The sequence below is a fragment of the Panulirus ornatus genome, chromosome 6, assembly GCF_036320965.1.
Source record: "Panulirus ornatus isolate Po-2019 chromosome 6, ASM3632096v1, whole genome shotgun sequence".
NCBI classification, from domain to species: Eukaryota; Metazoa; Arthropoda; class Malacostraca; order Decapoda; family Palinuridae; genus Panulirus; species Panulirus ornatus.
The window spans coordinates 17,457,894-17,482,292 of NC_092229.1; the positions used below are offsets into that span (position 1 = coordinate 17,457,894).

Consider the following 24,399-nt stretch of genomic DNA (forward strand, 5'->3'; position numbering starts at 1 on the left):
AAGAGTGAGGAGAATTGCATCGCCTTACAATGAGACTTAACCAGACGCCAGAGTTGATCTGACACATGGTTGATGATATGTATCCGGAGTGAGTGTGATGAGGCTGGGGCACGGTGAACGAAGGCCTCGGCCGCTACCATTATTATCGAGCAGGAAATAAACTTCAGGATCCCGTGTGTCTGTGTGTGTGTGTGTGTGTGTGTGTGTGTGTGTGTGTGTGTCGTCCCTAACCTTGGTCTGTGTCCCACTTGTAAGTGAATCGTTCATAGAGACGAACTGTCCACTGGGAAATATTAGAATAATTTTCCAGTATATTGATAGGGATATGATGAGTAGGCTCTTCATGTCGTACATAAAACCAAAAGTAAAATATGTTGCTCAAGTTCGGTCACCACATCTAAAGAAGAAGCACAAGAGCAAATAGAGAAGGTCCAGATGAGGGCATCAAAGAATGTTACTAGATTTAAGACAGCGGAGTTACAGGGGAAGGCTAGAAGCTTTAAATTTGTTTACCTTCGAAGAGAGAAGAGTAAGGGTGACCTGATGACAGCCGTTAACCTTTGAAACATATCGATGACGTGGACAGTGAACAACAGTTCCTCGAGAGTTGTGGCAACAGAGGAAGCTGAGCGCGTCACGTGAAAGCAAAACATTCGTAGAAAAAAAAGATGTAAAGAAATACCTTCATAGTTTGAGCGGTGGACGAATGGAAGAAGGTGAACAGTAAGAGGCGACAATTGACGTAGATTTAAGTCGATGTTTGAGAATGTTCACGAGACGTGGCCCCATGAGTGTAAAACACCCTCCCCTCACACCACACCACAGGTAGGTAGTTACACTGACCTTCCATCACCAGACCATTGCTGTATGAGGTGACTCGTGTATTATTGTTCTTCGTTATGGCTTTCAGCTGAGGCATATAACGTGGTGAGAGATGTGGCTGCAGCTGTTACCATGGCTGATGGTGTGGTGCTGTGCACGAGCTCAAGCTGCCTCCTGTCCAAAGCTGGAGTTAAAGAAAGATTTCTCACTTGATAAGGTAAGGTGCGCAAGTCATATATATTACAATCACGACTTTTCATGATGCTATGGTGTGCCCGGGTAGTGCAGAACTGCAGCATTCAGCTACACTTGCATGAACTGAAATATATTTAGTATGTCATTAATGAATTGTTTCTTATTCAGTATATGGGAGTATGGTATGAGATCCAGGCGCAGGAGAGCATATTCCAGAGGGTCAAGTCGTGTTTGTCCAGCGACTACCAGCGTGAAGGTGAGGTTATTAAGGTCACATCTCAAGGGCTAGATTCCTCTGGTAAGCCAGCGGAAACACGCTCCACCTTGCGGGTCGTACAACCGGACAACCCAGCTCATATGGTCACCGATTTTGTTATGGGAAGTAAGTCCTTATCTCAGTCAGCTACGGTCACCCACATCTCCTCAATGCTGCAGCTCATATGATCACGTATTGGTACTGTACGGGGAGGAAGGTTTGCACTCTTGGGGCCCCATCTCTTGAACATTCTCTACTCTCATACTTCTTAAATTTATGTGAGCTCTCTGCAAATACCATGTCCTTAGTCATCTTATTCCATATATCCATCACAGTTATACTATAAGAATAATTCTTTTCGTCTTTTCTTAGATTTTTTTTTTTTTTTATTTGCCTTATTTCATGTTATGTCCTTTGGTGGCTTTGTTCCAACATCTCCCGATGATATTTTCACTATTACGTTATCGATCTGTTCAGAAACATGTGATCAGGTCGTCCCTCACTCTTCACCCTTCCAAGTTGGGCAAATTGAAATATTCTAGCATTTTCCTGTAGCTCCTCTCTTAATTCTGGTACCATTTTTGTTGCCCTCTTCCGGACCTTCTCTGTTAGCTGTTTGTGGTTCTGTAGGTGTGGTGACGAAACATGAGAAGCCTTTCTAGTTTTCGCCTTATGTTAGATGTGAACAACTTGTTGATTATCTTACCGTATACTTTTTTTTTGCGTTGAAGGCTTCAGACAAGGACAAAAGTCCACATCAAGGTCGGGCTTTAATTGAAATAGAGGTTAATGAAAGGAAAAAAAGAGACAAGGAGGGGCATTTAAGAATGATGGAGGAAGTGAAAAAAAACTGTCTAGGAATGTGACATATCATAGTAACTGGGCAAAACATGAGAGGTGTAGAGTTCCAAGGCCTCAAGGTGTAGGGAAGGAAACAGTTATCAACAAACCCCGACTTCGAGTTGCCAATAGCCACACAGAAACCATAAGACGCACCAGCTCGCCGAGTATTGCGTGGTCTAGCTAGTGGTGGGGGGTACACAAGCAGCCACATCTAGGGGACAAGAACCAAAAAAATTGCTTATAGAAGAGGCAAAGTGAACCATCATTGCGGCGTAGGGCAAAAGGTTCAAGTTTCGAAGCAAACCCGGGAGGGTTTAGTGGTCAGACAGCTTTCGACTCAATTCTGTAAGTGAGGATGCAGAGCTAGAACCACCCCAGATATGAGAGCAATACTTCATACATGATGGATCAGTCCCCTGTATAAACGGAGCAACTTGTATAAACGGAGCAACTGTTCGCAAGAAACGGAATTTCGACATCTGAACAGGACCCCCAGTTTTTTGTAGGCAGACTTATCTGTTTCCGCAATGTGGAGTTTCCTATAGCGAATGTTACAGTAACACCACATATATTCATTGAGCCAAGAGGTAGAATTCGCTCTGATCACCAGTATGGCTTCCATAAGGTGAGATCCACTATTGATATTCTTACCTTTCCTTCTAATGTCTGGTCATCATCCCTGAAAGATTTTGCGGAATCCTGTATAGTTACCCTTGACATATCCAAAGCTTATGACAGAGTGTGGCATTGAGGTCTTATCTATAAGCTCCTGTCTTTTGGCTTCCCTCCCTCACTTTGCTCCCTCATATCTAGCTTTCCTTTCTGGCCGATATATCTCTGGTTGTTGATGGATCAACCTCTCCTCCTTTCTCCATCAGTAGCGGTGCCCCTCAAGGTTCTGACCTGTTTCCTACACTTTTTCTCCTTTCTATCAACGAATTAATTTCTACAAACAACCAAATACACTCATACACTGACGACCAAATTCTGCAGTCCTCCACATCCTTCAATTCTCCTAGTCTTTCATTCGATCTACATCTTGTCTCAACACAGCTTTCTCAATAAACTCAGACTTGGACAGGATATCTCAGTGGGGTCTACGAAATCTGTTTAAGTTTAATGCTTCCAAGATGCAGTTTCTATCAGTCTCTTCATCGAATATTCCTCACAACTTTCCACTCACCTTTGACGTTTTTGTAATTCCACCTCTTGACTCTGTGAATATGCTTGGTATTACTGTAACATCCACTATATCTTGGAAATTCCAGAGTATGGAAATAGCTAAGTTTGCTTCAGAAAAAAATGGAAGTCCTATATATAGATGTTGAAATTTCTTTCTTCCGGACAGTTGCTCCGTTTATACAAAGGATTGATTCGGCCTTGTATGGAGCACTGCTCTCATATCTGGGGTGCTTCTAGCTCTGCATCCTTGCCAGAGTGAGTCGAAAGCGGTCAAACTTATAAACTCTCCCAGGTAACTTCAAAGCCTGACCCGCTTGCTCTACGCAGCAGTATTGATTCACTTTCCGTCTTTTATAGGTATTACTTTGGACTTTGCTCCTGAGAGCAGGCTGCCTGTGTGCCCCCGCCGCTAGCTAGACCACGCAATACTCGGCAAGCTGCTGCGTCACATGATTACTGTGTGGCCTTTAGCACCTCAAATATGGGCTGTTTTGATAACTTTCTTTCCTACACCCCGAGAGTATAGAACAATCTACCCCTCTCATGTCTTCCCCTATAACTATGACCTAGCACAGTTTAAAAGATAGGTTCATCATTTTCTCCAAAATTTGTAAATACTTCCATTTGTCTCTTTCTCTTTCATTATTAACCTCTCTATGTTTCAATGCCGTGGACTTTTGTCCGAGACTGGAGTCTCCAACGTAAAAGAAAGAAAATAGTGTGTATAAGAAAAATTTAAAAAATACAGGTACAGCAGAAACTAGTGTGTTTAATTCTACAAGTCCAACAGCGCGTGTTGGGGCTTTCTAGTGTTACTGACTGTAACCGGTCCACCAGGTTCTCATCCTTTCACAACCCAGCACTCCCTTTGAGGAAACATTGATGCCTGATGTCCCCTCGCCCCATAGATGGTCAAATATATTTTACAAGAATCACAGACATTAAGAAAATTGCAGTACATAAAGGATGATCTTAGCTGATACCTGTATTCATTGAGGTTATATATGCTATTGTGATTTTTTTAATATTGGAATACTTTCATAACATTATATAATTACGGTGAAGTAGAAATAAAGTACAGGGACTTTGGATGGAAAGCTGATATGCGTTTCTTACGGAAATATTTAATGTTTTGCTATTAGTTGTATATTCGTAATAAAACACACTGAAATCTAAGTGCCTCCATAGGGTTTATTCCCCCATCAATTTAAAAAACGCCTACTAAGAGGAGGAGAGGATTACCGCTTTGGTTGGGAACTTCTGAACTAGATTTTATTTGGTACAGACCCAGAAAACTTGTTCTGGATTTGTGTTTTAAAGGTACACATCACTTTTTTTTTTTTAGTTTATTGTAAATGTAGTAACATATTCTAGGTTTACTTGGCATTACACAGTATTTGTTCTGTGCTTTACGTTATTGAATGTACAGTCGCACGTTCTTTTTTTTTCTTTTTTTTTTAAAAAACATTCTGGGTTTGATTTATAGTACCAGTACACCACATTTATCTCATTGAATGAAACGTACAATACCACATTTTCTAGGTTTATCCATTAGTACAAATACAATGCACAAAGTGTGAGTTTATTGCCTATTACAAGCAGACTACATTTTTGTTTTATCTTCTACCATACTTAAGTATAGACAAGATATAATATGGGTTATCTTCCTCTGAATAAACCTGTGGAATTCTTGACTTCTTTGTGTTTCTTCCTCCTTGAGTCTTTCCAGATGAAAAGAATTCAACAAACGCCTTCACTCAAAATAAGCCCTACTGAATTCATATCTCTTGACATAATTTTGCTTTTCCTGTGAGATGGCCTTGAATAGGCTCTTATGTTCGTCATGTTGGCTGATGAAAAAAATGGTATATCGCATGCACACAATACGCTCTTCCTTTATTTTTATAAGTACACGGCGTCTTTCATGTTTTTCAGACCTTACTCTTCTTTATTGTTCAGATTCACGAAAAGTGTGATGGGGAAGGTATAGACTGTAGCTGAGAATACGAGATATTCACTGGACTGTAAATAGTTGGCGAAGGATGAGTTACTGAGACAGTGTAGAGGACCGCCTTGGTTACAACAGTTTTGGTATACCAGTGAGTGACAGGTGTGGGTCATGATGAAGTATGCTATATCTACGTTTCCAGCAGGCAGGAAGCTCAATTTATTTATTTTTTTTTTTTTGGCTCAAATAGGTTCACCGGCTTTGTAGCATGCATCCCAGTGATACACGAATCTGCGTTCCCCGTTTTTTTTTTATTATTTATTTTTTTTTCACTTTGTGGTTGTGTTAAGGAGTGTAGAGTAATATATTTGTAGCTCAGGTGCTACAGCTAGACCATTATGATATGGCTTGATTATTGCAAGTGTAGCTGAACGTACTATGGGTTCTAAAAGTCTAAAAGTATAATGACGTAACACGTCTTATGAATTATATGCATGAATACAAGTAGGTCAACTTATATTATGGGTCTGTTTGGAGTTTGCCTCATTTATATGTACTGCGCCATGTGTTCTGTCCTTATATGTTATTTATATAAATATGTAGAGCACCATTGGTCTCTCCTTGTATGTTGTTTACGTATACTGATTCATGTGTTCTGCATTATATGTTATTCTGATGTACAGATATATTGCTATTACTGCAACAAATGATCCAGGCACGTCAGTTGATGCTGGTAAATTAGCACATGTTCTTGCATTAACGCGGAAGGAAGGTGCTAATAGGGAGGGATATGTGGAGGGAAGGTGTTAGGAGGAAAGCTAATGAAGAGGGATAGGTGATAGGACATGGGATGTAGGAGTACATGGGATGACAGGAAAAAGGAAACCTGATGGTCCATGAAGCGATTATGTGATATTTGCATAGATTGTGGCAGAAACGTGATAGTAAAGCAGAGGGCACCTCCCCACCCACCTCTTTATCCAGCTCACCTGCTGGTGGGAAAAAAGACAAGTAGTCATCATGTAGTGTGTACGAAATTAACTGGCCTGGAAATTTTGTGGGGAAGTGTTAGGAAAAAGTTCATCAACCTGAAATAAGGTGATCAACAGGGGTTGGATTCTGATTAGGAAAACAATTTAGTGACATTTAAGCAGGATTATTTACTGATAGCATGCCCCACTGAAGTATCTCTACCCTTGATCTGAAGATATTTTTTTCTTGCATTTACTACATTTGGAGGTAGTTCATTTCATTGCTCAGCCATTCTACAACTGAAGACTTTTTGCCCACATTGCATTACATTTTCTTTATCTTCATACTTTTATATGTGATTACTAAGTCTTTCTCTAAGGTGAAGAAAGTTGTTTATGTCGTTGAAATTATTCAGTATTTTGAAAATTTGATGTAGGTCTTCTTATCCCTGGGATGGGAAAGAATTCTACCTATTCTACCTCAGTATTGCCTGCGTGTCATAGGTGATTAAGGGAGTGGAAGGCCATTGCTGGAAACCTCCAGTTCTTTGTCTTTCAATTTCTAAAAGATGAAACAGGAGCCGAACAGGGAGTGCTTATCATCCTTGAAGGCTCGGACTAGGATGTCAAAATGTGTGTGGATGTAATGAAGATGAGAAGGAAAGAGAGATAAGTAGTATGTTTGAGGAAAGAAACCGGGATGTTCTGGCTCTGAGTGAAAAAATCAAGGGTAAAGGGAAAGAATGGTTTGGAAATGTCTTAACAGTTAAGTCATAGATTGGTAAGAGGACAAAAGTTAAGGAAGGAGGAGCACTACCCCTGAAGCTATGGGTGTTATGGGTGTGAAAGAGTGTTAGGAAATGAATACTGGACTGGTGATGAAGAGATAGATCATGGTGCGCAAATGTTTTGGAAGCAGCTGAGTGAGTTGTGTCAGTATTTTTTTTTGTAAGAGACTGGGTGTTAGTGTTGGGTAATTTGACTATGGAAGTGAGTAATGTGGCAATTGAGGATATGATTAGGAGGAATTCAGTGTTATGAATGGAAATGGTGGAGAGCTTGTGGAGTTGTGTGCTGAAAAAGTACTGGTGATTGGGAATATCTGGTTTATAAAGGGGCACACATAAGTACGTATATGTATTTGTTGGAAAGATGGTCAGTGGGCATTATTGGATTACATATTAATTGTGTGAGGAAGTACCAGGAGAGACTGAGTACAGAATGGAAAAAGGTGAGAATAATGGAGGTAAGGGGAGTGGGGGAGGAATGGGATGTATTTAGGGAATCAGTGATGGAGTGCGCAAAAGATGCTTGTGGCATGAGAAGCGTGGGAGGTGGGTTGATTACAAAGGGTAGTGAGTAGTGGGATGAAGAAGTAAGATTATTAGTGAAAGAGAAGAGAGAGGCATTTGGATGATTTTTGCAGGGAAAAAATGCAATTGAGTGGGAGATGTATAAAAGAAAGAGACAGGAGGTCAAGAGAAAGGTGCAAGAGGTGAAAAAGAGGGCAAATGAGAGTTGGGGTGAGAGAGTATCATTAGATTTTAGGGAGACTAAAAAGATGTTCTGGAAGGAGGTAAATAAAGTGCGTAAGACAAGGGAGCAAATGGGAACTTCAGTGAAGGGCGCTAATGGGGAGGTGATAACAAGTAGTGGTGATGTGAGAAGGAGATGGAGTGAGTATTTTGAAGGTTTGTTGAATGTGTTTGATGATAGTGTGGCAGATATAGGGTGTTTTGGTCGAGGTGGTGTGCAAAGTGAGAGGGTTAGGGAAAATGATTTGGTAAACAGAGAAGAGGTAGTAAAAGCTTTGCGGAAGATGAAAGCCGGCAAGGCAGCAGGTTTGGATGGTATTGCAGTGGAATTTATTAAAAAAGGGGGTGACTGTATTGTTGACTGGTTGGTACGGTTATTTAATGTATGTATGACTCATGGTGAGGTGCCTGAGGATTGGCGGAATGCGTGCATAGTGCCATTGTACAAAGGCAAAGGGGATAAGAGTGAGTGCTCAAATTACAGAGGTATAAGTTTGTTGAGTATTCCTGGTAAATTATATGGGAGGGTATTGATTGAGAGGGTGAAGGCATGTACAGAGCATCAGATTGGGGAAGAGCAGTGTGGTTTCAGAAGTGGTAGAGGATGTGTGGATCAGGTGTTTGCTTTGAAGAATGTATGTGAGAAATACTTAGAAAAGCAAATGGATTTGTATGTAGCATTTATGGATCTGGAGAAGGCATATGATAGAGTTGATAGAGATGCTCTGTGGAAGGTATTAAGAATATATGGTGTGGGAGGCAAGTTGTTAGAAGCAGTGAAAAGTTTTTATCGAGGATGTAAGGCATGTGTACGTGTAGGAAGAGAGGAAAGTGATTGGTTCTCAGTGAATGTAGGTTTGCGGCAGGGGTGTGTGATGTCTCCATGGATGTTTAATTTGTTTATGGTTGGGGTTGTTAGGGAGGTGAATGCAAAAGTTTTGGAAAGAGGGGTAAGTATGAAGTCTGTTGTGGATGAGAGAGCTTGGGAAGTGAGTCAGTTGTTGTTCGCTGATGATACAGCGCTGGTGGCTGATTCATGTGAGAAACTGCAGAAGCTGGTGACTGAGTTTGGTAAAGTGTGTGAAAGAAGAAAGTTAAGAGTAAATGTGAATAAGAGCAAGGTTATTAGGTACAGTAGGGTTGAGGGTCAAGTCAGTTGGGAGGTAAGTTTGAATGGAGAAAAACTGGAGGAAGTAAAGTGTTTTAGATATCTGGGAGTGGCTCTGGCAGCGAATGTCCCCATGGAATCGGAAGTGAATCATAGGGTGGGGGAGGGGCGAAAATCCTGGGAGCCTTGAAGAATGTGTGGAAGTCGAGAACATTATCTCGGAAAGCAAAATTGGGTATGTTTGAAGGAATAGTGGTTCCAACAATGTTGTATGGTTGCGAGGCGTGGGCTATGGATAGAGTTGTGCGCAGGAGGGTGGATGTGCTGGAAATGAGATGTTTGAGGACAATGTGTGGTGTGAGGTGGTTTGATCGAGTAAGTAATGTAAGGGTAAGAGAGATGTGTGGAAATAAAAAGAGCGTGGTTGAAAGAGCAGAAGAGGGTGTTTTGAAATGGTTTGGGCACATGGAGAGAATGAGTGAGGAAAGATTGACCAAGAGGATATATGTGTCGGAGGTGGAGGGAACGAGGAGAAGTGGGAGACCAAATTGGAGGTGGAAAGATGGAGTGAAAAAGATTTTGAGTGATCGGGGCCTGAACATGCATGAGGGTGAAAGGCGTGCAAGGAATAGAGTGAATTGGACCGATGTGGTATACCGGGGTTGACGTGCTGTCAGTGGATTGCATCAGGGCATGTGAAGCATCTGGGGTAAACCATGGAAAGTTGTGTGGGGCCTGGATGTGGAAAAGGAGCTGTGGTTTCGGGCATTATTGCATGACAGCTAGAGACTGAGTGTGAACGAATGGGGCCTTTGTTGTCTTTTCTTAGCGCTACCTCACACACATGAGGGGGGGGGGTGGTATTCCATGTGTGGCGAGGTGGCGATGGGAATGAATAAAGGCAGACAGTGTGAATTGTGTGTATGGGTATATATGTATGTGTCTGTGTGTGTATATATATGTGTACATTGAGATGTATAGGTATGTATATTTGCGTGTGTGGACGTGTATGTATATACATGTGTATGGAGGTGGGTTGGGCCATTTCTTTCGTCTGTTTCCTTGCGCTACCTCGCAAACGCGGGAGACGGCAGGTGGTGTAATGTCTGCTCATTTTCTGGTAGAGGTGGGGGTTGAAGATTTGAAGAGATTTTTGGAAAAGAGGAAACAGTATTAGGGAGAAGAGAGTGTTAAGAATAAGTGAGCTTGGAAAAGAGACTTATGTGAAGGAATACTGGGAGAAATTGATTGTAAAATAGCAAAAGGTGAGAGTAAATTAAGCAAGGACATGTGAAGTAATACTAGGAGAAATTTATTGTAAAATAGCAAAAGGCGAGAGTAAATGAAGCAAGGAGAGTGAGTGAAGAATAGAAAGTATTCAGGGAAGTAGTGCTGGCATTTGCAAGAGATCTATATGGCTTGCGAAAGCTGGGATTTGTTCAGATTAGAAAGGATAGTGAGTGGTGAGGTAAAGAAGTAAAATTGCTTGTGAAAGAGAAAAGAGAGGCATTTGGGTGGTACATACAAGGATGGAGTGCAAATGATTGGCGGATGTATAAGAGAAAGCAGTAGGAGGTTAAGAGGAAGATGCAGGGGTTGAAAAAGAGGGTAAATGAGAGTTGGGTTGAGCTAGTACCAGTAAACTTTAGGAAGAATAAGATGTTTTAGGCAGAGATTAATAATGTGTAATAAACAAGAGACAAATAGGAACATCAATGAGGGGGTAGAACAGGAAGTGGTATCAGATAGAAGTGAGAATTTAGGTGGACTGTTGCATATGTTTGGTGATAAGGTGGCAGATGTAGGGTGTTGGTCAGGGTGCTATGCAAAGTGAGAGTCATGGAGAGTGTTATCGTGAAGTAAGAAGTGGTGGTGAAAGCCTTGCATAAGATGAAATATGGCAAGGTGTCAGGAGTGGATGGTATTGCAGTGGAATTCATTAAGAAAGGGGGTTGACCATGTCATTGACTGGTTGGTTAGCATTTTCAGTTTATGTATGGATTATGGTAAAGTGCTTAATTATTGGTGAAATGTATGCACAGTGCCACTTTATAAACACTAGAGGAGTAGAGGTGATTGTTCAAACTGCAGAGGTATAAGTTTTTAAGAGTACCTGGTAAGTTGCATGGGAAAGTATTGATTGAGAGTCTTTTACGGAGTAAAGGTGAAGGCATGCACTGAGTATCAAATTAGGGATGCGCAGAGTGGTTTCAAAAGTGGTAGAGGATGTTTTGATCATTTTTTATGTCTTAAAGAATGTGTTTGAGAAATACTCAGAGAAGCAGATGAATTACTAATACTTAGAGAAACAAATAAATTTGCAGGTGGCGTATATGGATCTGGAGAAACATAAGGTAGGGTTGATAGAGATTCCATTTGGAAGGTCTTAAGAGTATATGGTGTTGGATGAATGTTTGCTAGAAGCAGTGAGAAATTTTTATCCTGTAAAGCATGTGTATGAGTAGGGAGAGGGGGGAGAGCATTGCTCCAAGCAAAGGGTGGTCTTGGCAAGGGTGTGTGATGTCACCATGGTTTTGATTTGTTTATGGATTGGATGGTGAGGGAGGTAAATGCGAATGTCTTGGAAGGAGGGCTGAGTATGCAGTCTGAAGGGGATGAGTAGGCCTGGGAAGTAAGCCTTTTGTTGTTTGCTGATGATACAGCACTGGTGGCAGATTCAAATCAGAAACAGCAAAAATTGGCGACTTACTAAGGAAGTGTGTGTGCGAAAGGAGGAAGTTGAGAGTAAATGTGAATAAAAGCAAGGTTATTAGGTTTAGCAGGGTTGAGGTACAAGTTATTTGGGGTGTGATTTTGAATAGAGAGGAATTGGAGGAAATGAAGTGTTTTAGATTCCTTGGAGTGGATATGGCAGTGAATAGAATCATTCCACTCACTGCCATGTCCTCTTCAAATGATGAATTATAGGTACTAAGGAGTAGATGTGGCAATGCTTGGAACCATGGGATTTGAAGCTTGTCAGAGGATAGGAGAAGTATCGGAGGTCTTTAGGTGCTTTAAGGAGTGTGTGAAAGGGAAGATTAATATTTTTGGGGGGCATGGTATACAGATTCTAACACTTTTGTTTAGATATGACATGACAGACATGATAGCTAGAGAATGGAAGCAAGCAAATGCGGTCTTCCTCAACTGTTCCTGGCTTTACCTCGCTAACACAGGGAACAGTAGTCACATTTGAAAAATAAAAGTCTTCTCAGAATCTGTCCTTTTTAGAGAGAATAATTTTGTTTTTAAATCTTTTCTCTTGAGCTTATTTCTCTGGGATTAGTTTGGATGCTTTTCTTTGAACTTTGTTTAGTTTTTCTTCTCATTTGATTAGGATTGGTGACCAGACTTGTGTACTGCATTCTTTGTCTGGTAATTCAATTTTTGAGTCATGAAATCGTAGCACCTGCTGACTTTGTTGTCATTGTTTCCCATATTTTGAGTCATTATTGATAATCACTCCAAGGTCTTTTTTGTCTTTTACTTCTGATGATTCACTGGTTAACAAAATTTTAACTTTTTTTGTCCCATAAATAAAACAGGTGGACCTTATAGTACTTTTTATGCTGAATTTGAATCTGTTTTTAGATTTTTTCTATCAGGCATGGATTTTAGGTGAAAGAGCAGTTAAATTTTACAATATGTATATATTACTCATTCATAAATAAGGCTGGAATTACACTCAAAAACCTACCTGTAAAATGTAGAAGTGTACAATTTTTGGCTATATGTGGTCTCAGGAACATTTCTCCTCAGTGTCCAGCAGTAATCTGCCAACATAGAGGGGCTTCACTTTCCTTGGTACTGCTTTTCCATGTCCAAAATATCTTGGTGAATTCTTTTGCCATGCTCATCACTGACTGCCCCAAGATTTTCTGGGAAAAAGTCTAAGTGCAAGTTCCAAAAGTGAATTTTTAGACTCCTATTGCACCCAGAGCTTTATATGAAATCAATAGATCTTTTACAACATCACAGTATTTTCCTGATCTTGATTCCCGAAAAAACTTTGCAAGCTCTCTTAAATGACAGCCATGCAGTTTTTCAACTTTATTTAGCTCTTCATCAAACTTTTCATCTTGTGGCAGTTCCCTCTGTGGTCCTACAAAAATACCCTCCTTGATTTCTGGATCACTGATTCTTGGGAATTTATTCCTCAAATATGTGAATCCTTGGCCAGTTTTATCCATACCTTTGATGAAGTTCTTCATCAACCCAAGCTTAATGTGCAAAGGAGGCAGATAGATTTTCTCAGGATCAACAAGAGGAGGATTTATGACATTCTTCCTCTGTGGAGTCAGTGATGTTCGTTATGGCCAGACTTCCTCCACATAATGACTTTTCTTGTCCCAGCTGCCCCACTCACAGAGGAAACAGAAGTTTGTGTAACCAAGTTGCATTTCGAGCAAAAGTGCCACAACCTTTAGGTCACCATGTGCACTCCACGTAAAGTCACCATACTTAAAAGTCGCCTTACTTAATTTTTTCCAAAAGAAGCTTCCTGTTATCATACGATTCCTTCACATTAGCTGCACAACCCAGAGGAACAGAGTGGAACTTATTTCTGTTGTGGAGTAGAATCTCTTTCAAGCTTACTTTTGATGAGTCAATAAACAAGTGCCACTCGTCTGTGTCATATTCTTGTCCAAGTGCCTCCATAGCAGAAAAACATCATTGTAAAGCACCAGACCATCTTCAAGGGAGAAAAATTCTCTGAAAATGACATGGCAGTCACAGTAAAAGCAAACTTTTGTTTCATTCTGGAGAAGGTTCCAGCCCTTTAACCTGGAACCCGAAAGTTCAGCTTGCTTCATAGACAAATTTAAATTGCGGGTGAGATCATTAAGAACTCCTTGACTCAGCAAATGTGGTTCACTTGAAGAACAACTTGCTTCAAAGGTTGGACCCATATTATCCTCTACTTGGCCTACTTTCTCATCACCAGACTCATCGTCTCACGGTGTCATGTTTCTTAGAGGCTCTAGCACACGTAATTCCTGATAGTGGGGTAGATTATGATGTTTAACAGTATGCTTGGATTTTGATGTTATATCATTTATATTTGTCAGGCAGAAGTAGCAATCCAAAGCATGATCTTTGGGTTCTCTTCAAACTATAGGAATGGCAAAAGGCATACAGCATGATCCTTCTGCCCATGCTGTGAGAAGCCTGACACGTGACGCAACAAATATGGGGGCCCAACTTTTATCCTGGTCACCCACTTTACAACCAAAGTAATGCTCATAGCACTTTTTAATGGGTGTAAATGAACATTTTTGTGATATGAATGCCAATTTACCGGAGATGTAGCAGAAAGAATTCGGACTGTTTACACAGTTTCTCGGCATTATAATGGTGGATGGGGTTTCAGCACATTTGAATACACTAAAAGCACAGTCTTTCAACTGAGTGGAAAAGACACTGTTTACACATTTAGTTCTAGCTTGCAACTGACTGGGAACTGCTACTCAGGAGAGGGCACTTGTTTGAATGTCCCAGCATTTCCAGTTGTTTCTGCTGGCCCCTGGTGACATTTATCTTGGCTTGTGCTTTCAAAAAGGAGCTATTGCACTTCACAAACAATGAAAATAGCTGTGTTTGTTAAACTTTTTGTTTCAAATGCTCTGTAGACCATTGGTATATAGAATTGTATGTAATGACATGCAAGTATGCTAGAACAAAAAAAAAGATGGGTGATGGAGAAATTCTGAAAATATATTTGGATTCAGCGTGGAAAAATACATGAGAAATAGATATTTTTTCGTTAGGACATAATTTTGTTGACCACTGTGTGATTGCCTATCAAGCATTTTGTATTTGGGCAGACAGTGAGGGATTGATACTGGAAAAAATGCTTTCTTCCAATAGGTTTTTTTGTCCCCGTTTTTTTTTTATCCAGGTTTCAGTCACTTTTGTGATATTCGACATTTTTGAGAGAGCATTTTAGGTTTATAATATGTGATGATGCAAAAAACATTAAAAGTTTCACTTGTGTGAACATGTCTTAGATATTTGAGGTCAGACCTCTATACTCAGGTTCCCTGTAATACTGCCTGACCTAACAGGTGCAGTTACACTTGACCTATCTGATATCCTACTTTTTTAGTTGATAAGACTGATTCTTGCCTTACACCTGGCGTAAATCTTTCATATGGGTATTAATAGAATACTAAAAGAACTTGACCGGTACAAGGCTGGTGGTCCTGGTGAAATTTCTCCATATGTGCTAAACATATGTAAGATATGTAAGATAAACCTCTTGATTGCTGTTCAAGTTGTTACTTAAAAGAGGAAAGGTACCAAGGGAATGGAAAAGGGCAAATGTCTTACTTTTAAATAAGACAGGAGACTAGGAGCAAGAATTGAACTACAGACTGGTCTTGCTGATGAGCATGTTGTGTAAGGTTCTGGAAATGATTATTAGAAAGTAAATAGATGCATTTCCTTGGAAAAAATTACTCAAGTGAATGACAGCATGGTTTTAGGGAAAGAAGGCCATGTGTGTTTAACCTTGTAGAGTTCTACAATAGAGAGAGCTCAGTCCTAGCAAAAGGGAAGCTGGATGGACTGTTTATATTTGGAGTTCCAGAAACTGTTTGAGCTTGTGCTGCATGGAAGGTTGATTAAGAAGCTGGATATCCAGACAGGAATAAGGGGAAAACTCCTTTGATGAATAGAAGATTATCTTGGTAGGAGGGAACAAAGGACACATATTGGAGGAGCCTTTTCCATATGGGATGAGTTGACCTGTGGAGTGCCACAGGGTTCAGTTCCAGGACCATTATTCTAACATATATGTAAATGACTTTCCTGAAGGTATGAAATCATACGTAAATATGTTTGCAGATGATGCAAAGGTTGTAAGGGAAGTGAAAGTGAGGAGGATTGCATCAGCTTACAAGGGAACTTAAACAGACTCCAGAGTTGGTCTAAAATATGGTTGATGAAATTCGCAAAGCAAATATAATGAGAATGGGTCAGAGCAAAAGATGACTTCAATATGATTGTTATCTATCAGGAAATTTGCTTCAGGATTCTGTGTGCGAGAAGGACTAGGGAGTCAACATCATCCCATACATGTTACCAGAGTCCTGTACTTGGGTAATAGTTAGGGAGAGAAGCTGTGCTGGCAAATATCAAAATAGCCTTCAGTATATGGGTAAGGAAATATTTAGCAAGCTGATAATATTCTACATAAGGCAAAAAATAGAATATTCTCAAGTTTGGTCACTGCAGCTAGAGAAGCACAGAGGGCAAAAAGTGAAGGTCCAAAGAAGGGCAACAAAGATAGCACCAGAATTAAGAGAACAAAGTTACAGGGAAAGACGGGAGACTTTAAATTTACCCACCTTAGAAGAGTGAGGGGTGATCTGATTACAGCTTTTAGTTTTCAAAAGAGATCAATGACATGGATAGTGAACAGTTCTTTTAGAGATGTTGAGATAGAGCAACCTGAGGGCATAAGTAAGAAACTTGTTAAAAAGGATGTGAAGAAATGCTTATGTAGCAGTGTGTTGGATGAATGGAACAGAATAAACTATGAAATGGTTAATGCAGACAACTTACATAAAATTAGAATGTTGTATGATAGTTAAGGATTTCCAAGAGATGGTGACCCACAAGTGTAAAACTCCCTCCCTCTACAGTACACATAGGTAATGGCAAGAAGGGATGTGATTGGACTGAACTCTGAACTTTACCCTTTCATTCTCTTTGCATTCCTGAGACATGTATGAAAAAGCAGTCTTTAACTTCTCTTACCAGTACTTGACTGAAGGAGACTCATTGGTTTCTTTTAGACTGATAATATAGTTTGATTTATCTGATCTTATTTGAAATTTCATGGCATAATGTAAAATTTCAGTTGATCCTCCATTTGACATTGTGGATACAGACTACGTAACCTTCTCCTGTGCTCATTCTTGTGTCAGCATAATGGGGATAAAGACAGAATTTGTCTTTATATATTCAAGGAATCGAACACTGGACACCGTGAATGTTGAACATTGTCATAAAATATTCAAGGTGAGTAGCATTTAGAGTGTTGTTGATACCTCTGCATTAATCAAAATTTTCACACATCTAGAGGGAAAGTCTGTTCAACATATTTGATGAGATCATGAAAGCTATATCTTCCTTTTCATTTTTATTTTCATACCTGATTGCCATTTCCTGCGTATTGTGAGGTAGTGCCAGGAACAGATGAAGTAAGACTGTTCGCTCACATCCATTATCTAGCTGTCATGTGTAATGCACTGAGACAAATAGCTCCCTGTCCACAACCATTCCCCACAAACCTTTCCATGGTTTACCCCCAGCTGCACCTCATACCCTGGTTCAGTCCATTGACTGTATATCGACCCTTGTATACCACATTGTTCCAGTTCACTGTATCTCCTACATGCCTTTCATCCCCCTGCATGTTCAAGCCTTGGTTGCTCGAAATCTCCTCTCCATTCTTCCATTTCTGATTTGGTCTCCCCATTCTTCTTGTTCCCTCTAATTCTAACACATGTATCCTCTTTGCCAACCTCCTCACTCATTCTCTTCTTATGCCCAAACCATTTTAGCACATCCTCTTCAGCTCTCTCAACCACACATTTTATTTCTGCACTTCTCTCATACCATTTTATTACTTATTCAATTAAACTGCACCACATATTGTCCTCAAACATTTCATTGCCACCACACCCATCCTCCTCTGCACATCATCTATAGCCCATGCTTTGCATCAGTATAACTTTGTTGGAACTACTGTACCTTCAGACATATCCATTTTTGTCTTCCCAGTGCTACCAGAACCTTCATCCCCTCACCCACCCTATGACTCACTTCCACTGTGTGCTTCCATTTGCTGCAGTGTCCATTCCCGGATATTTGAAACACTTCACTTCCTCCAGTTTCTCTCATTCACACTCACTCCCCATCTAACCTGTCATTCCAACTTACTAAACCTAATAACCTTACTTTTATTCATATTTACTTTCAACTTTCTCCTTTCATACATTCTTGCATACACAGTCACCAACTTCTGCAGTTTTTCCCTTGAATCTGCCACCAGTGCTGTGTCATCAACAAACAACAACTGGCTCACTTCCCAGGTCCCCTCATTCCTTGCACACTGTGTATTCACCCCTCTCTCCAAGTCTTTTGCATTTACCTCTCTCCACCCCATTCATAAATAAACTGCCATGGTGACATCACACACCCTTGCTACAGGCCAGCCTTTATTTGGAGCCACTCAGTCTCTTCTCGACCTTCTCATACATACACCTTACACCTTTGATGAAAAACTTCCCATTGTTTCTTCCAGTATTCTTCCCACACCATATATTCTTAAAACCTTCCACAAGGCCTCTTTGTCAACCCACTTGTATACTTTCTCCAGATCCATAGATGCCTCATACAAATCCCTTTGTTTCCCTTAAGTATTTCTTACACACACTCTTTATAGCAAAAATCTGATGCACCCATCCTCTTCCTCTTCTGAAACCATACTGTTCCTCTCCAATCTAATGCTCTGTACATAGTTTCACCCTCTCAATCACTACTCTTCCATACAGTTTACCCAGTACATGCATAAAACTCTTACCACTGTGGTTTGACCACTCACCTTCATCCCTCCTGTACTTATACAGTGGCACTGTACATGCTTTCTGGTAATCCTCAGGCACCTCATTATCTTCATACAATGAAGATCCTAACTAACCAGTCAACAACAAAGTCACCCCTATTCTTAAGAAAGTTGTCTGCAGTTCCATCCACTGCAGCCACCATTCCACATTTCATTTTACATAAGGCTTTCATTACTTTTTCTTTCATCACCAAACCACTCTCCTTGACTCTCTCGCTTCACATATCAACCCAGCCCAAACACTATATCTGCCACCTTATCGTCGAACACATTCAATAATCTTTCAAAATACCCTCTATCTCCTTCTCACTTCATAACTGCCCATTACCTTTCCACATTTGCCCCTTCCTTCATCAATGGTCCCATTTGTTCTTCTGTTTTTTGCACATTAGTAATCTTGTGAAACATCTTGTATTCCCTGAAGTTGACTGATACTCTCTTACCCCAACTCTCATTTACCCTCTTTTTCACCCCCTGCACTTTCCTCTTTACCTCCTGCCACTTTCTCTCATACATCTCCCAATCATTTGTATACCTTCCCTTAAGTATTTCCCGCATACCTCTCGTTTCTCTTTCACCAGCAGTTTACTTCATTATCCCACCACTCGCAACTCTTTCTAATTTGCCTACCTCCCACCTTATGCATGCCACATGCATCTTTTACACAAGCCAGCAGTATTTATTTATATATTTATCTACCTATATCTCTGATGCCCATTCCCTCCAGAAACTCCCATTAAGAGGGTGGCCATGTCAGATCTCCACTCATCCCTATCCTTAAATGTCTCCCATATGTACACCATTTCATGCATTCTTTCACTATTTTTGTTCCTCCATTATTCTTCCACTCTGTTTCTCCAAGTCACAGGTGTTCTGCCTTTCACACCAACCCTGTTAATCATGATATCATACACTCTCCTTGTAAACTACCTGCCTTGGATTCTTTCCATGCACCCAAACCACCTCAAAGTTTTGAGTTCACCCACTCTAGTTATCAATGTGTGTGTCTTTATCTCTGATGCCTGTTCCCTCAGGGAACTTCCATCAAGGGGGTGGCCATGGCTAAAAAAATCTCCACTTATCCCTGTTCTTGCATCCCTCCTTCATGTACGACATTTGATTCATTCTTCCACCATTTTTCTCCTTTCAGTACTCATCCACTCTGTTTCCCCATGTCACAGGTGGTCTTCCTCTCATACCAGCCCCTTTCACTGTGTTATCATACACTCTCCTTGTGAACTCCCATTCTAGCATTCTTTTCACATGCCCAAACCACCTAAAAGTATTATCTTTCATCATTCTACCACTCCACAATTCATTCCCTTTGCATTCCCTTCCATACCACATTTTTCATACACCCCCCCTCCTTTCTTTCTTCAAGCCATACCACATGCTCCTCTCAAATATCTTATTTCCACAGCCTAGATTCTTGACCTTTGTGATTCATTCCATGTCCACGTTTCGGTTGCATAGGTCAGGGTTGGGAGGACTATGCTGTCCATTAATCCTCCCTTCACTTCCATGCTTACATTTCTATCCTTCATTATTCTATTAAGGGACCCAATAACTCTTTTACCCTTTACTGCTCTCTTCCTTATCTCTCCTTCCATATCACCAAACTTGCCCAAGACAGGTCATATTCTTCTTCTTCTTATTATTATTATTATTGTTATTATACTTAATCGCTGTCTCCCATGTCAGCGAGGTAGCGCAAGGAAACAGACAAGGAATGGCCCAACCCACCCACATACACATATATATATACATACATGCCCATACACGCACATATACATACATATACATTTCAACGTATACATACATATACATATATACACATGGACATATTCATACTTGCTGCCTTCATCCATTCCCATTGCCACCCCACCACACATGAAATATCATCCCCCCTCCAGTGAGGTAGTGCCAGGAAAATGAAATAGAAGGCCACATTCATTCACACTAAGTCTCTAGCTGTCATGTATTATGCACTGAAACCACAGCTCCCTTTCGACATCCAGGCCCCACAGACCTTTCCATGGTTTACCCCAGACACCTCACATGCCCTAGTTCAATCCACTGACAGCACGTTGACCCCGGTATACCACCTCACTCCAATTCACTCTATTCCTTGCATGCCTTTCACCTTCCTGTATGTTCAGGCCCTGATCACTCAAAATCTTTTTCACTCCATCCTTCCACCTCCAATTTGGTCTCCTGCTTCTCCTTGTTCCCTTCACCTCTGACACATATATCCTCTTTGTCAATCTTTCCTCAATCATTCTCTCCATGTGTCCTAACCACTTCAACACACCCTCTTCTGCTCTCTCAACCACACTCGTTTTATTACCACATATTTCTCTTACCCTTTCTTTACTTACTTGATCAAACCACCTCACTTCACATATTGTCCTCAAACATTTCATTTCCAACACATCCACCCTCCTCCACACAACCCTATGTATATAGCCCATGCTTCACAATCATATAACTTTGTTGGAATCACTTTTCCTTCAAACATACCCATTTTTGCTCTCCGAGATAACGTTCTCGCCTTCCACACATTCTTCAATGCTCCCAGAACCTTCGCCTCCTCCCCCACCCTGTGACTTACTTCCGCTTCCATGGTTCCATCTACTGCTAAGTCCACTCCCAGATATCTAAAACACTTCTTCCAATTTCTTTACATTCAAACTTACCTCCCAATTAATTTGTCCCTACTGAACCTAATAACCTTGCTCTTATTCACATTTGCTTTAAACTTTTTCTTTCACACACTTGACCAAACTCAGTCACCAACTTCTGCAGTTTCTCACCCGAATCGGCCACCAGCGCTGTATCATTAGCTAACAACAACTGACACTTCCCAAGCCCTCTCATCCTGAACAGACTGCATACTTGCCTCTTTCTCCAAAACTCCTGCATTCATCTCCCTAAGCGCCCCATCCATAAACAAATTAAACAACCATGGAGACATCATGCACCCCTGCTGCAAAGTGACATTTACCAGGAACCAATCACTTTCCTCTCTTCCTGCTTGTACACATGCCTTCTCCAGATCCATAAATGCTACATACAAATCCATCTGTTTTTTTAAGTATTTCTTCAAAACAAACACCTGATCCACACATCCTCTACCACTTCTGAAACCACACTGCTATTCTCCAATCTGATGCTCTGTGCATGCCTTGACCATCTCAGTCGGCACCCTCCCATATGATTTCCCAGGAACACTCAACAAACCTATGCCTCTTTAATTTGAACACTCGCCTTTATCCCCTTTGCCTTTGTACAATGGCACTGTGCATGCATTCTGCCAATCCTCAGGCACTTCACCATGATCCATACATACACTCAATATCCTTACCAACTACCCAAGTACACAGTCACCCCCTTTTTTAATAAATTCCACTGCAATACCATTCAAACCCGCCACCTTGCCAGCTTTCATCTTCCACAGAGCTTTCGCTCCCTCTTCTCTGTTTACCAGACCATTCTCCCTGACCCTCTCACTTCATACAACACCCTATATCTGCCACTCTATCATCAGACACATTCAACAAACCTTCAAAATACTCACTCCATCTCCTCACTTCATCACTACTTGTTATTACCTCCCCATTTGACCCCTTCACCGATGTTCCCATTTGTGCTCTTGTCTTACGCACTTTATTTACCTTCTTCCAAAACATCTTTTTATTCTTCCTAAAATTTAACGATACTCTCTCACCCCAACTCTCATTTGCCTTCTTTTTCACCTCTTGCACCTTTCTCTTGACCTCTTGCTGCTTTCTTTTATACATCTTCCAGTCATTTGCACTACTTCCTTGCAAAAATCGTCCAAATACCTCTCTCTTTCTCACTAACAATCTTACTTCTTCATCCCACAACTCGCTACCCTTTCTAATCTGCACACCTCACACATTTCTCATGCCACATGCATCTTTTGCACAAGCCATCACAGCTTCCCTAAATACATCCCATTCTTAGACAGTTCCTAGATACTTGACCTATCACCTCTTCCAATCTTTCTCCCCTCATATCTAAAACACAGTTTAGCACACTATCTTCTTCCATTCTATAGTTTTTCAAAATCTTTACTTTCACTCGTTTCCTTTCACCACCATTGCTTTTCTTTTACTTGCATTTACCTTCACTCACATATGCCTGTGCTTATGCCTACACACATCATAAAACACCTTTACAACCTTCTGTAACTCCTCTTCACTTTCAGCAAACAACACAGTATTATCTGCAAACAGGCTTGCCATTAGCCACCATATCTCACTGCCACACTCCACCTCTGCACCCACTTTCCTTAGTTTTGCTCTCATTTCTCTTACCACTCCATCCATATGTATATTAAAAACCCATGGTGACATCACACAGCCCTACCTCACACCCACATGTATACTGAAACTTTTGTTCAACCCTCCATCCTTTCTTACATGTGCATTTGCTCCTCTATAGAAGGCTTTCACACCATTCAATAGTTATCCCCCTACCCCATATACCCTTAACACATCTCACAAAGCATTCCACTTGACTCTGTCATACAAAGGCTCCAAGTCAATAAAAACTGCATTTAAGTTTCTGTTTTGTGCTAAATACTTTTCCAGTCGCCTTTACATAAAAATATGATCCACATGTCTCCTACCCATCCTAAAACCCTCTTGCTCCTCGCTTAATCTGCATGCAGTCACTTCCGTCACTTTGTTGATCACCATTCTTGCCTCTACTTTTCCTGATATACTTAACAGACTTATTCCACTATCATTGCTGCATATATCCTTAGTACCTTTTCTTGTGAATAAAGGAACAATAATAGCTTTCACCCAATCCTGAGGCACAACCTTGTTTCCAAGCTAACATAATTATCAGATGCATCCACTTGTGGCACACTTTTTCCTCCATACCAATTCATTTCAGCCATACTCCCACACACTCCTGGTGTCTTACCTACTTTCAGCCTCATTATTGCCTTTCTTATCTCCCTTTTTCTGCTATAGGCCCTTACATTTTTATCATCTTCCTTCTATCCTCCATAACCATGCATGTAACAGCTGCTACCTCACCTTCTCTCACATTCATCAGATCTTCAAAATACTCTTGCATCATCCTTTCCCTTCCTCCTTTTAATTCAGTAACTTTCCTTTCTTACTTCTCACATTAGATTTTTTTTATCATACAGCCAACTCTTTCCCTTTTCACTTCCAGTACAGTTTCTTATTTTCCCTAAACTTTTCATTCATCTTTCTTCCAGAACCTTCATCTGCCCCTTCTTTGCTTTCCTCTATCAGCTTATCAACATTCTGCTTACACATTTTATATTATTTTCTCCTCCTTTGCTGAACTCCCAGTGGTATATTCCTTTTGAGCAATCTCCCATATGCCTTTTTTTCTCTTCCACCGATTTCTAATCTCTTCCATCAACCATGCATTGCCCTTTTTATTCCTATATCTCATGATCTTTTTCCTACTAATGATTTTACAGCCTTTGGAAGTTTTTCTCTAAACATTTTGAATGCGTCATTCACACATGACTGCATTCCCTGCTCTTCCATCTAAAGTTTTGGTCACCCTCTTTTGATACTCTTTCCTGCCTTTTTTCTGATTTTTCCTCTCCCATATGCCATACCTCCACTTCTCCCTGAACCTCATCCCCCACAAAAACTGCAAAATGGTCAGGGTCTCCAAAGAATTCTCTCACTACTCTAGCACCTTGCATGGCTTTTCTCAGTCTTTCATTCACTGCCACATAGTTAATCATAGCCTTTTGCTCTTATCTTCCATCATTTCTCATCCATTTATACCTGTGGGTCATCTTGTGCTGAAAAAAGGTGTTTGCAAGGATTAAACCCCACCTCCCACAAGATAACTTTCATTCTCATTTTCTCCAGAAATG

At 40.7% G+C, this 24,399-nt stretch overlaps 1 protein-coding gene across 3 annotated transcripts in view; it reads left to right on the plus strand.

The window, feature by feature from the left end:
- LOC139749106 (crustacyanin-A2 subunit-like) overlaps positions 1–24,399 on the plus strand; it is a 97,774-nt gene that overhangs the window by 34,442 nt on the left and 38,933 nt on the right. For all 3 annotated transcript variants that reach the window (XM_071662671.1, XM_071662672.1, XM_071662670.1), the window contains exons 2-4: positions 911–1,039; positions 1,186–1,399; positions 16,728–16,888. In XM_071662671.1, the coding sequence (XP_071518772.1) occupies positions 935–1,039; positions 1,186–1,399; positions 16,728–16,888 (480 nt within the window). In that variant the 5' untranslated portion in view covers positions 911–934. The remainder of the gene's footprint in view (positions 1–910; positions 1,040–1,185; positions 1,400–16,727; positions 16,889–24,399) is intronic.